At 27.8% G+C, this 15,321-nt stretch overlaps 3 protein-coding genes across 4 annotated transcripts; 2 read left to right on the forward strand and 1 right to left on the reverse strand.

The window, feature by feature from the left end:
* The first annotated feature begins 2,233 nt into the window (after positions 1-2,233).
* LOC120068231 (remorin-like) lies at positions 2,234-5,105 on the forward strand. The gene is made up of 5 exons (XM_039019953.2): positions 2,234-2,568; positions 3,010-3,066; positions 3,171-3,258; positions 4,396-4,477; positions 4,786-5,105. Exons 1-5 carry the CDS (start codon positions 2,388-2,390, stop codon positions 4,978-4,980), a joined length of 603 nt encoding a protein of 200 aa, XP_038875881.1. The 5' UTR covers positions 2,234-2,387; the 3' UTR covers positions 4,981-5,105.
* Positions 5,106-6,370: 1,265 nt separating this feature from the next.
* On the forward strand, positions 6,371-9,423 carry LOC120068248 (SNARE-like superfamily protein). Its single transcript, XM_039019964.2, has 5 exons — positions 6,371-6,637; positions 7,429-7,589; positions 8,239-8,385; positions 9,049-9,128; positions 9,252-9,423. The coding sequence occupies exons 1-5, from the start codon at positions 6,447-6,449 to the stop codon at positions 9,396-9,398; spliced, it is 726 nt and encodes a 241-aa protein (XP_038875892.1). The 5' UTR covers positions 6,371-6,446; the 3' UTR covers positions 9,399-9,423.
* Positions 9,424-10,928: 1,505 nt separating this feature from the next.
* Positions 10,929-15,064, reverse strand: LOC120068212 (uncharacterized). 2 transcript variants are annotated; one of them, XM_039019929.2, is made up of 6 exons: positions 14,818-15,064; positions 13,488-13,945; positions 12,371-12,563; positions 12,213-12,277; positions 11,913-12,012; positions 10,929-11,423 (listed from the first exon to the last, which is right to left on the reverse strand). In XM_039019929.2, the coding sequence occupies exons 1-6, from the start codon at positions 14,980-14,982 to the stop codon at positions 11,058-11,060; spliced, it is 1,347 nt and encodes a 448-aa protein (XP_038875857.1). In that variant the 5' UTR covers positions 14,983-15,064; the 3' UTR covers positions 10,929-11,057. The 2 variants fall into 2 exon arrangements, with proteins under 2 accessions (XP_038875857.1, XP_038875850.1); XM_039019922.2 differs by having other exon boundaries at positions 11,913-12,123.
* Between the last annotated feature and the right edge of the window lie 257 nt (positions 15,065-15,321).

Raw genomic sequence — 15,321 nt, forward strand, 5'->3', positions numbered from 1 at the left:
ATAGAAAAAAATTGTCAAATTAAAAGAAAACAAAAAATTATAATAATTAACACAAGAACTTACATAAAAAACTTCAAACCCCTAAAAGAAAAAAAAAATCCTAATACACACTTAAAGATATTTTATGGGAAGAATTATTCACACCTTTTTTTTTCCAGTTTCCTAATCAAAGGATATGATTAGAGAATTTAATCAAATATTAAAGTAATTCTAACTCTGATGATTTGAAATCATAGTCATAGACTTATTAAATTTTATAATATTTGAAGTCACTTATACCTTTTCGACGTGAGATTTCTATTCTTCTATTATGTTATCAAAACCATACAAATTTCACATTAGAAATATATTTTTTTAAAAAAATAAATTATTATTTTCACCGGCAATCCTAATTTAACTTAAGAAAATTTTTAATGACAAAGACAATAACCAATCAAGCCCATTTACTTTCTTTAAACGACGCATTATAAAATTTTATTATTTTTTCTTTTTTGAACTCTTTGAATTAGTTTTTTTTAATACTTCTAATTTTTTACTTCAACATGTTTAACTATTTTCAACATAACGTGGCATATTTATTAGTCTATTAACTATCTAACATTATATCTCTTGCTTTGGTTGTAACGTGAGCATAATCCAAATTGTTAAGATATTATATCATTTATCAAAATGTTTGAAATTGAAAACCTACCTCCATGTGGTTTTAGAAAAACACATCAATTTAGTTAAAATTTACTAATGAGATTACATCAAAACTATTAAGAATAATGACTAACTCAAATTTTAAACTATTAAGTTAAAGTAAACATAACTCAACTGACATCCGATTGTGTTAATAACCCAAGATCTGTGGTTCGAATCTTCTACCTCCAATTATACTAAAAAAATTCAAATTAAAAAGAAATAAAGTTAATTCAAGTAAACGGTTAAATATACATTAATTTTAGAGTTTAATAATCATTAAAAAGATATCAAGAGTTGGCAAAATGAGCATAGCTCAACTGATATAATAAGTGTGTTAGTAAACATGAAGTCCGTGATTCGAATCTCTTGTATTTGTGCTTCTCTTCTCATTTCGTGTTTGCATTCACGCTCCTTTTCAACTTTCACTTGTACTTGATGTTTTGGAAAAAAAACATTAACAAGTGATTTATGACATTAATAAAGATTATTCTTCGTTGTTTTCGAGATATAGATGAAACAATATTTTAGAGGTGTATATATATATATTATCCTTTCGGATTAATTTATTAAATGAAACATTTTCTCGTTGGAAAAGGGCAAAAAAAAAAGGTATTGATTAGATGTTAATTAGGCAGCGGCCCGGCCCACAGATATTCCTCTTACCACCAACACAGCCCTAATGAATCTTTGGAAGATCCGTATCATACACGATACAACGTCGTTTTGAGTGAAAAATATGTTCTTTCTTTTTCTTTTCTTTTTGTTGAAAGAAAAAAAAAATTCTTTTAGTATATTTATTTAGTATTTTGATGATGTAACGGCAGGATCCCTTGTCCTTATAAACTTATTACTCAATTAAAATTCATTTCATTTTTTAAAAATATTTTCATACCTTTCAATTTTTTCTAGATTTAGGACTCCCCTCATACCAATTTTACTACTAAAACTATATATATATATACTTTTCAATGAGTGGAGTGAGTATAAAGATTTGAATTTTCGGCTCCAATTACTATTAACTCATTTTAACTTCTAAAAATAAATTTGCTCATTTGAAGAAAAAATATTCTTTTACTTTTGAGTTTCTAACTTTGAGGCTAATAGTACGAATACTATATCAGTTGAACTATGTTCATTTTGACATCCATCTGCGTAATTTAAGATTTAAAAACATTAATACTATTGGTTCTTGTACTTCAAAGTTTGTTCCAACTTAGTCTTATATTTTTAAATATTCAATTTTAATTTTGATTAAAAAAATTACATTAAGTGACTAAGTTTAAGATTTATGGAAAATACATAGACTAAAATTGAACATTTGAAATTATGATAACTAAAACTAAACCAACTCCAAAATAAAAAAAATCCAGAGGGTATTTTAACTTTAATTATATTAGATAGAAAGATTTCTTAATTTTGAAGCTTTGTGTGTTATTTTCAAATTGGAAAAAAAAAATTGTCAAAAAAAAAGGAAAGAAAGAGATATTTCATGAAAGTTTTTGTTGGAGTAATAGATATCATAAACTAATGAAATGTGCCAACTCATAACAAGGCAATATATCTCCATCCTCATCCACCTATATTTAATTACCAACTCCTTACATTTCCCTTCTTATTCTTCCAACTATAATATCTCAACCACCACTCTCTTTCTCTCTCTACTTTCCATTTTTCCCTTTCATTTTCTCTCTCTTAACTCAAAAATGGCCGCCGATGAGCCCAACAAAGTAGAGTCTCAATCTCCATCAGAGCGCCCTCCACTGCCTGCGGCGGACTCGATGGAGGAGCGAACCAAAGACGTGGCGGAGGAGAAATCAATTATCCCATTAACCCCACCGGAGGTGAAGCCGGCCGATGACTCCAAAGCTCTGGCAACCATTGAAAGTAATTTATAAATATAAAGCTCTCAACTTTTTTTCACTTTTTTTAATGCTTTTTCCAGCTGTTTGGTTGGTGGGAAAAGGAATAAAGGAATGAAATTTTGGAATTTATATTCCTCTGTTTTTTTCATTAATGTGGTTAGATATTATATTAAATTTCTCTTAACTTATTAATTTAAATTTTTTGTCCAATCGATGAGTTAACATAGTATGAAAGTAAATGATTCAGGAAGATCCCATGTTTAAACCTCTGCAGTATTATTTCCTCCTTGATTTCCACTTGTTTGACTATTCTTCATATTTCTAGTCCACAAGTAGAGGAGAATGTTAATATTAGATTACATTTACGTTCACCCATTAAGTTAAATTTTTAGGTTAATCGATGATTTAAGAACTTGTGTTTAAATTACATGGTTGGCTCTGTTTTCATGTTTTGGAATGATAGAGACTCATGAAAAAGCAGAGGAGAAAGAGAAAGACAGTGAAGGCTCAATTAATAGAGGTGATTAAATGGTGATATGAAATTATTAATGTCAATAATTTAATTACCAAATGAATGATTGCATTAAAATTCCTTTTTTTATATATATGTTTTATGGTTATTAGATGCTGTACTTGCAAGAGTTGCAACAGAGAAGAGATTGTCACTCATCAAAGCTTGGGAAGAGAGTGAAAAATCTAAGGCAGAGAATAGGTACTACAAATCTTGTTTTTATTTTCCCATATAGCTGTTTTGGAAAATATTTTGTCTTATAATTTAATTATATTTATTGAGAAAATTACAATAAAATTTTGTCCATCAACTAGTCTCAAAATACTAAATTCCAAAAAACAGAACCAAATGGTAAGTAAGATTGCCTCTTCCAAAATTGCATTAGGTTAAATTATAAATTTGGGTCTTGAAGTTTAAAAATTATCAAATAGTCTTTTGATATCTCAATTTTATGTCACATTAGCCAATAAACCTTCAATTTTATACTTAATATATTTTTTAAAATATTAATGAATCTACTACATATAAAATTGAATTTTGTGCTTAATAGACCATAAAACTTTCAATTTTGTATCTACATGAATTTTAAAAAATGTCAAATAAGTCATAAGCCTATTAGATATAAATAAAAGTTCAAAAACTTATTAAATACAAAATTAAAAGTTTAAAGACTTACTAGACATTTTTAAAATTTAGATACCTATTTAACGCAAACTTAAAGGTTTAAGGACTAAACATGTAATTTAATATTTTTTATAAGTTAAATTATAAATTTTAGTCTCTATAATTTGGAAAAAGTTAAAATTTAGTCTCTATAGTTCTAGAAGTTAGAATTTATTTCTTATGATTTGATAAAACTCCATTAATGATTCCTATAGATTTATAAAATTCTCATAAACAATCCTTACTGTAGAGACTATTTACGAGGATTTTATCAAACTATGTAGACTAAATTCTAAATATAAACGATAAAGACTAAGACCATGTTTGGTAACCATTTTATTTTTTAAAATTAAGCATATATATTTTTCATTTCTCACCATGATTTGCATCTTTTCTAAGTACAATGGTTGAATTCTTAGCCAAATTTCAAAAACAAAAACAATTTTTAAAGCTACTTTTTTTAGTTTTCAAATTTTGTCTTGATTTTTTAAACTATTGCTAAAAGGTAGATAACAAATGAAGAAATTTTGAGATGGAAATAGTGTCTATAGACTAATTTTCAAAAACAAAAAACAAAAAATGAAATTGTTACAAAAAAGGGCTAAATAATTTGCAGCTTAGCCCTTTTGATACTATTATTTGCTTCATGTAATTATAATGGAACTTGTTGAGCAGAGCCCACAAAAAGCTATCAGCAATTGGATCATGGGAGAACAGCAATAAAGCAGCTGTGGAGGCTGAACTGAAACAGATTGAGGTAACAAAATATATGGAATGTGTTTGGATGAGGAGAAAACAGATAAACAAATGATTGGAACGCCTTGAATATGTTAAGTAGCATTTGTATTGATGCTATTTACGATTTTAGTCTCGGGTTAAAAGGGGTGCTTTATGGATTTTAGAGACACCTCTCTGATTAGTATCATGGACATAACTAATATATTTGTTAACAAAGCACGTAAATCCTTGTATCGATTTCTCTACTGTTTACGTTTTCTGTTTTCTTTGATTGTGGATTTCATAACACGAATAGAATCATTTTTCACATTGTGAAATTGAGAGCAGGAAAAATTGGAGAAGAAGAAAGCAGAGTATATAGAGAAAATGAAGAACAAAATAGCTTTGATTCACAAATCAGCAGAAGAAAAGAAGGCTGATATTGAAGCCAAGCGTGGAGAAGAAAAGATTAAGGCAGAGGAAATTGCAGCCAAATACAGATCCACTGGAACTGCTCCCAAGAAGATCCTTGGTTGTTTCTAATTTAAACAATTATATGCGAATTTCCTTCATTTATTTCTTCATTCTGATGGGAGTTTCTTTGTATTATTGTTTCTTTTATATATTCTTTATTTATAATTAATATATTATATAAATTGATAATTGAACTTCTTTCTTAACCCTATTTTGGAAGTTATTTAATGAGGAGACTGGCATTTTATTGGTAGTGATTAGGAGCTGATGAATCTATAGCAACAATGGATAAATTTAGTTCATTCTTGGTTGATTGATAAGACATTTATTATCATCATAAAGATTGAAAATTTTTATTAGAGCCTGTTTGAATCAAAGTTATTGTTTTATGGGATTTGAATGTCTTGAGTTTTCAATGTTTAGGATAATTAATGTCTGTGTTTGAATATGCAGGATAACTAATATATGTAAGTTAAATATGTGTGTTTAATTCTCCAACTTTGTATATAGAAACAAAATTTAAATAAATACTTAATTAAATATAAGAGACCAATTACTATAGTCATCAAATAAATTTAGTATTATTTAATAAAAAAATAAAAATAAAGGAATACTTTTTATATTAAACCTTTATTAAACATAATTAGTCAATTTAAATTAATTATTAATTAAAATATTGATAATCATCATAATGACAATAACTTATATTAAATAGTTAAAATAACATAAAATATTAATTGTAATGATATTAGTTGAAATTTATTAAGTCTAATTAATATATTTATACTGGTCATTTCTAGGCATAAAAATCCTACAATTTTGCTGGATATTAAAAAACTTATGTCAAATGAGTTTTGAACTTTCTTGAATAATATAATATCCTAGATTTTAGAAAATTGAAATTCTATGAAACAAACAAGGATATTAAATATCTATAAATAACAGAAAAGTTAAAATAAAACAACAAAACTAGTCAACATAACAATTTACGTGGACAACTCTACATTCGAAGAAAAACCACGAGAAACAAAAAGAAATTCACTGTATGAAAATTTGTTACAGTCACACAGAACAATTCTCTCCCCGATCTCAATTGTAAGAGCACTCTCAAAGCTTTTATATCACTCATACCATTTTTTTTTTCAATTACCAAAAAAAAAAAAAAAAAAAAAAAAAAAAAAAAAAAAAAAAAAAAAAAAAAAAAAAACCTATTTGGGTCTCTTTGTTGAGTCATTGTGTACCAAATTTGACATAAAAAAAATTGAAACAAATCAAACCTAGCAAGGTATTTGGAAAAACTTTCTGAAAAGCCAAAATAGAATATTTAGAAATACCCATTTGTTGACATAAAGTCTTTGGGGTTCTATTGTTGCATACATTTTTTGAGGTTTTTTAAGCTTAAACCCAATTGGAACAACTTGATGTGCAAGTTTGCTTAGTTTTGTCTTCTGTCCCTTACACTATAAAATGGTAAACTTGACAAACCCTATTTTTCCATATCCCATAAAGAAGAAGTGAATCAGAGGTTTTACAATATGGTGAAGCTGACAATGGTTGGAAGGGTTAGAGATGGATTGCCAATTGCACAAGGTATTAGGTATATTAATGAAGAGAATGATGATGTTTTGGGGTACAAAAAGCAAGCTGAATTCATACTCAAAGAGATCTCTAGAGGGACTTTATCATCTTCAAAAATGGCCATTCTAATGCATCATCACTGTTTCATGTACCATCCCTTTCTCTTTTCTCTTTTAATTCAATCAATTTGTTTTTTGCCATTCACCTCTATTCCAAATCATTTTTATTCATTATTGAATCTAGAAGAAAATTTGCAAAATTCACCTTGAACTAATATTGATTGATTAATAATAATAATGTTGGAGAAAAAGTTTTTTTTTTGTGTGTGCATGAGTTTTAACAATATGAGACGTGAGTTGCGGGAATAATTCGAATATTCAATCTCTTAGTTGAAGGAGCTATGCTTAAGTTGATGACATTGGCTTGTTCATTTTGAACGAAAAGTGTGATAATCTCACGAAATGTATAATACTCGATCTTACAAAATCCACCTTAGGAGTGGAGTTAGCTGAAAACTTTCTTAGAAAGTTTAGGTCCCGTTTAGTAACATTTGATTTTTTAAAAAAAAAAAAATTAAATCTATAAATACTACTTCCATCTCTAAATTTTTTGATTTGTTATCTACTTTTTATCAATATCTAAAGCAAACCAAATTTTGAAAACTAAAAAAAGAGTAGTTTTTAAACAATTTGTTTTTGTTCGTTTTTGGAATTTGGTTACGCATTCAACCCTTGTATATTTAAGAAAAGATGGAAATCATGGTAAGAAATTGAAAGAAAATAGGCTTAATTTTCAAAAATCAAAACCGAAAAATGAGATAATTACCAAACGAACCTTAGGTCATTATACTTCAAATAGAAAACTAATCTACAAAAATAATCACAATTAGCAACACAAACCTAAATTTGTACATATGTTCCTTTTGTTTTTTGTATTTAGTTACTTGGTGGAGAATGGTGTGTGCTATATGACATTGTGCGATTCTTCATACCCAAGAAAGCTGGCTCTCCATTACTTGCAAGATTTACAAAAAGAAGTTGGCGAGTTTGAGTATGCCCTAATAAATAAGCTTATCAAACCCTATAGTTTAACCCAATTTGGTAACCTTTCTAAACACTCTTCATACATATTATTTAGTTTTTCTTTCCAAAATGTGTTCAACAAGGAAACATTATTTTCTACCTTCTCTATAAATATACTGTTTTCTTTATCTTTTTAAAGAAATATTTGATGCCTTAGCTCCCCCCAACTCAATAATGAAAAGAAAAGAATAACTTAATACATGTTTGCTAGAGTTATTCTCATTTTTATCCCTACTTTACTTCCTTCTAAAGAAAAGTCAATAGTTTGCTCTGTGTAATAACTCAATGACTAAGATTCCGTTTGATAATCATTTGAGTTTTTTTTTAATTTCAGAAAAATTATTTCCAGTTCTAAATTTCTTGTTTAGTAGTTATCTACTTTCTACTAATATTTTAAAAAACCAATCCAAGTTTTCAAAACAAAAAAGTATGTTTCTCACAACCTGTTTTTGTTTTTTAAAATTTGATTAAGAATCCAACTCTTTTACTATAAAAAGACAAAAATCATTGTATAAAATCAAGAAACTGACTTGGTTTTCAAAAACCATAACAAAAAATGAAAAATTTTCTCTAATAGTCTCATTAATTATTATTATTATTTTTTTTTTTTTTTTGAGGTATTTGGATTGAAAGACTAATTAGCCCATATATATTTGATATATTTTAGATGGTATTATTAGCAATATTAGGAAACAATACATTGATACAAGAACACAGGCCAATCTATGCAAGCTCAATGCAAATCGTCGTCAAGCTGATCCAGACATGCTCACTTGTTCGCTTTCTGAGATTTTAGAGAGAAGGAGAAAATTGGGTAACTATTTCTAATTTCTTATTCACTCATATATCTCGTAAAAGAATTGTGAGTCCATGCCTCTCAATTTTTCTAGTGGAGGATCTGCATTCATTATTCTTCAACATTTTCTTACCCGAGTACTTGTATGGCCTTCATGGACTATGATACTATGTCCGTAGGATTTCATCTTAAAAGTACAAATCTAACTAGCGCAATATTTTTAGGGTTAATAACCAAATATTTTTAGGATTAATAATATAATATCTAAATTTTATCATATTTGTAATTTCTTTTACATTATACTATATCTAATAATATTTTAGACTTGATTACTATATTTGCAACGGTCTCATCTAACAATAAAATAAAGATATTGAGGTTTCTCTATTTTTTCAATATACAATTCTAAAATTACATCGAATCTCTGAACTTTGAAAACATACTACGTCTTTACAATTTTCGACATATTCAAAAAAAAAATTTAAGAATAACTGATCTAATAGATATAGAAAAATATCGAAGAGGTCAGTTACCTATGAGGCATACAAAAATTCAAGGACGGACATACAATAGTTTTTAACATGTAAGAGCTAAATAAACACAACCGAACTAAAGTAATAATTTAGTATGACATTTGATTAATCTTAATATTAAGATTATGGTTAAATTAATATAATTCAGATATGGTGGAAAGATCAATGTGTAATAATACGAATTCTCAAGGTGCGTCCTCCTCCATTTGGGGGTCTCCCTGTCTCCAGGTACGTTGAAGTTGGTGGATTAATTAGTTTAATTTTAATTTATTGTCACTCAAATATAGAGTATAAAGTATAAATTAAAGCTATTAATTAATTAATTTTCTTGATGTTTATGTATGTGATCAGGAAATTGGCCTCAAATGGACGCCAATGGTTGTAACTTTTGGCGTAGTGCTTATCATTCTATGGGCTTCCTTTCTTCTTTTCGACATCTCATTATCTCAACATAATGAATTTGTAATTCTATATAACAATAGAAAATTGTTTCACTAATTTTAATATTCATTTCTCCCGATCATTTTTTTGTTCTTCAAATTTAAATTTAAAGTAAAATCTTTCATTTTTTTTTAGGTGTACGTGTTAGAGATTCGAACTTCTAACATTTTAAGAGATATTTCTTTAACAGTTTATCGGTTAAATTATAACCTACTCTTTTTTACAATAAATTATACCCTTAATCCCATGACTTAATTTTTACGATAAAATTTACATTTAAATTTTATTTCCAATTAAAGATGTAACCAGAAACTCTCATTTTATAAACTCCTTTATCTATGATATATTTGTTTAATTATTACACAAAAATTACATGAAGACATGAAAGTTTTCGATACTGAAGACACATGCATAAAAGTTAGTAAGTTACTATCATACAAAAGAAATAACTAAACAAATAAAGAAAAAAGTCATTCTTTTAAGTGAAGGTATAAATTTAATCCACAACATTGTGCTACTTAGTTATAGTGCTTCATATATATATATATATATATATTTGAACATTATGCAAGATAGATACAAATTTTATGATCATTGAACTAGACCAGTGTTGGCCAACACTTTATTTTATCTTTTATATGAGAAATTGTTATAAATAACTTCTTCAAGTTTTCCTTCTTTAAAAACTAGCACATTTTTTCTAAAATTCGTTATAATAATTTTTCTTAGTCCATCTCATCAGAGATTGACCATTGAGATTTACATAAAAATTCAACTTTTTCTATTGTTTTGAACTTTCTTGATAAAATCGCAGGCAGTTAACACTGAGATTCTATTAAATTTTCTAAATATTATGTAATCTTTCCAAATTTTATATCAAATCTTACTTAATTTTTCAAATCTTTGAGCGCAAAGATCAAATTTTGTCAAAAATTAATTAAATAAGATTTATGAGATATAAAGAATCTCGGTCTATTTCGCAAAATTAACACCAAGATTTTATATATTTTGACTTTCTCGATGAAATCTCAGGTAGATTAACCTTGAGATTCTTTATATCTTTTTCCAAATCTTAATTTTTTTTATTTGTAAAATTTGATCTTTTACAAAATTTAAAAATCACATTGCACTCAAGTTCCATCTAAAAATTTATAATTGATAAATTCATTTGGAAATTTGGAAATTCATATAATTGCGGAAACGAAAATTAAGCTAGAGATTTGAAAAATTATGTAAAAATTTTATATAAGATTTGATAAAAATAATTGAATTTAGAGAAAATTTGAAAGATATAAAATTTGGTATAAGATTTAGAAAGATTATATAATATTTAGAAAAATTAGTACAATTCAGTATTAATATTCAAGATTTCACCGAAAAAGTCCAAACAATCGATAAGTTAGAAAATTTAAAATTTTTAACTAATATTGGTGGTCGATTTCCTCCAAGATGAATAGAGAAAAACTAGTTTCAATCTTTTGTTGATGTTGTTAACATTAATTAAATTGAAACAAAATTTAAACTTGTTTTCAGTTTAAGAAGATCAAAATAATCTACCTTTATATTGTTAATAAGTTTAAAAGAAAATTTAAATTAATAATTCAACTCATTTTTTAAATTTATTGACTAATTTGTTTCATAAACAAAATTATTGCAAAAAGGCCAAAAATATAAAAAAAATAATTAAGAAAGTAACATTCACAAGAAATTTATCATTCATCGTTGCACAATTTGACCATTTCGTGAGAAACTTCTCTCCCATTTTTCCACTTGTTTAATAGAATCTTCTCTGCTTCTAAACAAAAGTTGAAGAGATTGGGGATCGTACGGCGGCTGTAGGGCGCAGGGTTCAGAATCTGCAGGGCTCGTCACCGCCGACTCCGTCATCGATTTTCTGATCGACCCTGTTGCGGCCGAAGTCATGGATTCCGACGAGAGCTCCGTCGCATTCGGCGGCACAGTCGGTTTGAACGTTAAGAGCTTGGAATATTGGTTTAAGAGATGAAACATGTAGTCGTAAATGTACTCCATTTTCAGCTCTTCTTCAATGAACTTGCTTGCTGCCTTTCCAATGTCCATTGCCTTAAAACCCATAGATTGTAGGTCAATTATTAGTATCTCACTTATCTTATTTTTCATATCGTTGAACAATTTTTGTTAGAATTTAAAGATATAATTAACCACTATCATCATGAACAACGAAAGAGAAAGTATGTATGCAGATTTGAACTTTTGAGATAAAAAAAAGCAGTCCATGAATACATATTAATTATCACTGAATTTATCTATTCATATTGTTGAATTCAAAAAAGAAAAAACAAAGCTATACTCTTGTGTAGCCAAAATCAACTTTGAAATTCGAAAATTCAAATCTCCAAAACTCTCATTTGTGTTTTGTACCCAAAAAAATCAAACATTAATTCAATTAATTTTAAATGAATGAAGTCATATTTCAAAGTAATTTCAAACGTGACAAAAATAATTGTAACCCATCTCAAATATGTCAAAAGTAATTAATATCTCCTATCCGATCGCTTATTTTTGAACTAAAAAAAAAGAGAGAAAAAATACCTTTTGATGATGGATATTACCCCAATCAACAGCAAACTTGATAGAAGAACACTTGCGGTTAGAGCTGATAGGCCAGTAGTGTTTCAATGGGATCAAACTCCTTGTAAAGAAATCATAATAACGAGGCCTCACAATTAGGCTTACAGAATCACATGCTAGAATGTATTTTTCACTTACTGACCATGCCTTTCCTTCAATATATATTTTATACCTGCATCAAAATAATTCATTACATTATCATTCATATATATATACATTTCAACTAAAAAGTTAATTAAAAAGTTGTCAAATATTATTTACCTATAAACACATTGATTGGCCAAGTTCGAGTCTTTGAACCCTGCTTTGGACTCTTTATCCCAATTCTACAGCCAAAAAAGCATAATTAACTGAAATTAATTAAGGAATATTATCGATCAATTTTATTGAGTTATAGTGGAAAAAATTGATTTATATACTTGTCTATATAAACGAGCATTCCAATCTTGTTTGTGGGTGACATTGCACTTTAAAAGGTCTCTCCTTGTGTAAGCCACCGATGGATTTCCCTTCCAATAAGCATATGGTTCCCTCTTCATCCACTCCGTTTTCTTCTTACCCTCTTTTATATCTTTCAATATGCTTTCCCATGGCTTTATGTTGATTTCAGGCCTACCAACAAATTCATCTTATTACTTTTATATAGTAATTAATTATAGGGAAAAAAAAAAAAAAAAAAAAAAGTGCAGTAATTCAGGGGAAAAATCAAATCCTTAACAAATATGACTTAAATCAATTCAACTTTATTACTTGAGCTTGAATCATCACTTTGATAGAGTATCTCATAAGTAATGCACATTTGAAATCTTTCAAAATTAAAAAAAAAAAAAATGCTATTTGGATTAAAAGAAAATTGTAATAACTTCTATAGAATTTGTATTTATTTAATGAAAAGCAAGTGAAGGGATCTATATAATTAAGTGCATTTTCATCCATTTACTTTTGGTTTTGGTTCATTTTTGTCCTTATACTTTCAACTTTGTTTCATTTTAGTCTCAAGATTTTTCAAATTGTTAATTTTGGTCCTTGTTCTTTTAACTTTAGCTTATTTTTATTTTTATATTTTTTATGACTATTTTGGTTTATTCATTTTTGAGAAATCAAAAAGGTCATTTTTTGAAAGTTTAACAACCAAAATGAACTAAAATTAAAAGTATAATTATCAAAATGAATCTTTTAAAAGTAGAGGGGTTAAAATGAATTAAAATTGAAAGTTTAAAGACCAAGACTAACATTTAAAAATAGAGAGACTAAAATGAACTAAAACTACAAATACAAGGGATAGTTGCAAATATAGCAACTAAACCTAAAGTATTAATAGATATAATATAATATAAAAATAAATTAGATATTATAAAATTTAGATAATCTATTAGTGATAGATATATATGGTGGTAAGAGTCTATCACCATATGATTGATAAAGACTTTACTATATTTATATTTTCTTAAAAAAAACGTTGTTATACAATAATGAAATTAATATTTAAATCTTAAATTTAGGAAGAAATTCCAATTTAGACATAATTTAAATTACCATCCCCAGAAGGACCAATCAGGAAACACAATGTCGTACGTGGCATCATCTCCACTGTAGCCAAACAAAGGAGGTGGGGACGGCTTCTCGGGGCCAGTGTAATCCTTTTGATAGATCTCTGGCCGGTCATCACAGTTAAACATCAGATCAAGATCCGGCAGTTTCCCTGGGTACCTACGTAACAACTGTACAACTCCCCACAACGTAATATTGTCTCTGCTTTGATATGCCTTTCCGTACGCCTCCATGTAAGCTTTTCCCTCCACGACCACCAGCCTGAAATGGGCCTTCTTTTGGGCCTCTTCCAACATCGTCTTCGTTATTCCTCTTCCCGCCCACGGTCGTAGGTCTCCGTGAATCCAACGGAAGTACTCTGGACACGTGGCGGACGTTGGACGATCTGGATCTTGTTTTGTTTGTCCTTCTGGTTGTTGATTGAGAAGATTGGATTTCAATCCCTACATTGTACATTGTCAACATTTTAATTATTTAATTTACTGAAGTATCCTATGTGGCACCTAGATTTAATTTCTTAATTATTAATTATTCAATTGGGATTCCATTGTTTCGAGAAAAAAAAATTAAAATCAACATAACTCTAAGACAATAGTTGACATGTAATTTTCATGATTCAAATATAATATTCAAATCTTTATGTCCATATTTCATTTAATACACATCCATCTGATGACAAATATTATTGTTGACTTAAATTATTCAATTTAGTAGTTAAATACTTATCGTCTAATAATCCTATTAGATTAAATTAATGAAATATAGGGAAATTTGATCAAAAGTTTTATAAATGACAGATTATAACTCTAAAAGTTGAAATAGTCAAATATGTATACAACTTTAAATTTTGGAGCATCTGTCTAATTCAACCTGCTTTGGCATTTTCAGTGGCTGGCTGGAAATTACACCTTTTTTTTTTTTTTTTTTTTTTGAAGAAATTATTATTAGGCTATCTAGAAAGTATTATTAACCAATCTAATTACTTGAAAAGTAATTATTCTTTTGCTTTTTTGATAACCCTGCCTTATATCATTAATAATCTGAGAACACACCTACTGGAATAAGCAAAATTTTAAAATTATGAGATTATACTAGAATTATATGTGTTAGCAATTAAAAAGTTTTTTATTCGGATTCCTCTAGTACAAAAAAAAAAAAAGAACCAACGGTACTAAAAAAGAAGAGCAAAATTACTTTAAGTTATAATATATTAATAACTTTAAGAGGAAAATTTAGATTTTTACTAAAACATAGTTGAACTGAAGAAAAGAAAGGAAATAATTAAATTTCGTGGGTTATAATTGATATAACTTACAAGTAAGAGGCTGAGGAGTCGGCCGGAGAGAAACATGCCAACGAGGAACACGACGGCGATGTATATGATAACAGATGATCGATGCGGTCCATTCAAGAAGTGTAGCAGTTTGTCACCGGAGAGGTGCTTCTGAAACTTCCGGCGAGAATCGTCTCCTCTGATCATTTCTAAGAACCCTATTGATGGAGTTGAAAATATGATAAGTTTGATGTGGTGAAATGGAAATGAAGAGACTGAAATTTATAATCAACTGGTCAATGAACTTCTTTAGATTATCTTACGTGTTACGAAAAATCAAAATGGGTGTCTCGTCATTGTCATTTGATTAAAAATCAATTTTTTATAAAATATCAATTTACACATTACAACCACCAAACTTGGGTCTATATATCACTTTTAATCCCCAGACTTTAAGTAGATATTATTTTTTTTTTCAAATTTGAAATATAATTTAGCCCTTGAACTTTAATAAATAACAATTAAGTTATTATACTTTACAATTTG

This window comes from Benincasa hispida, chromosome 1 (genome assembly GCF_027475165.1).
Source record: "Benincasa hispida cultivar pf3 chromosome 1, pf3_genome.v1.1, whole genome shotgun sequence".
NCBI classification, from domain to species: Eukaryota; Viridiplantae; Streptophyta; class Magnoliopsida; order Cucurbitales; family Cucurbitaceae; genus Benincasa; species Benincasa hispida.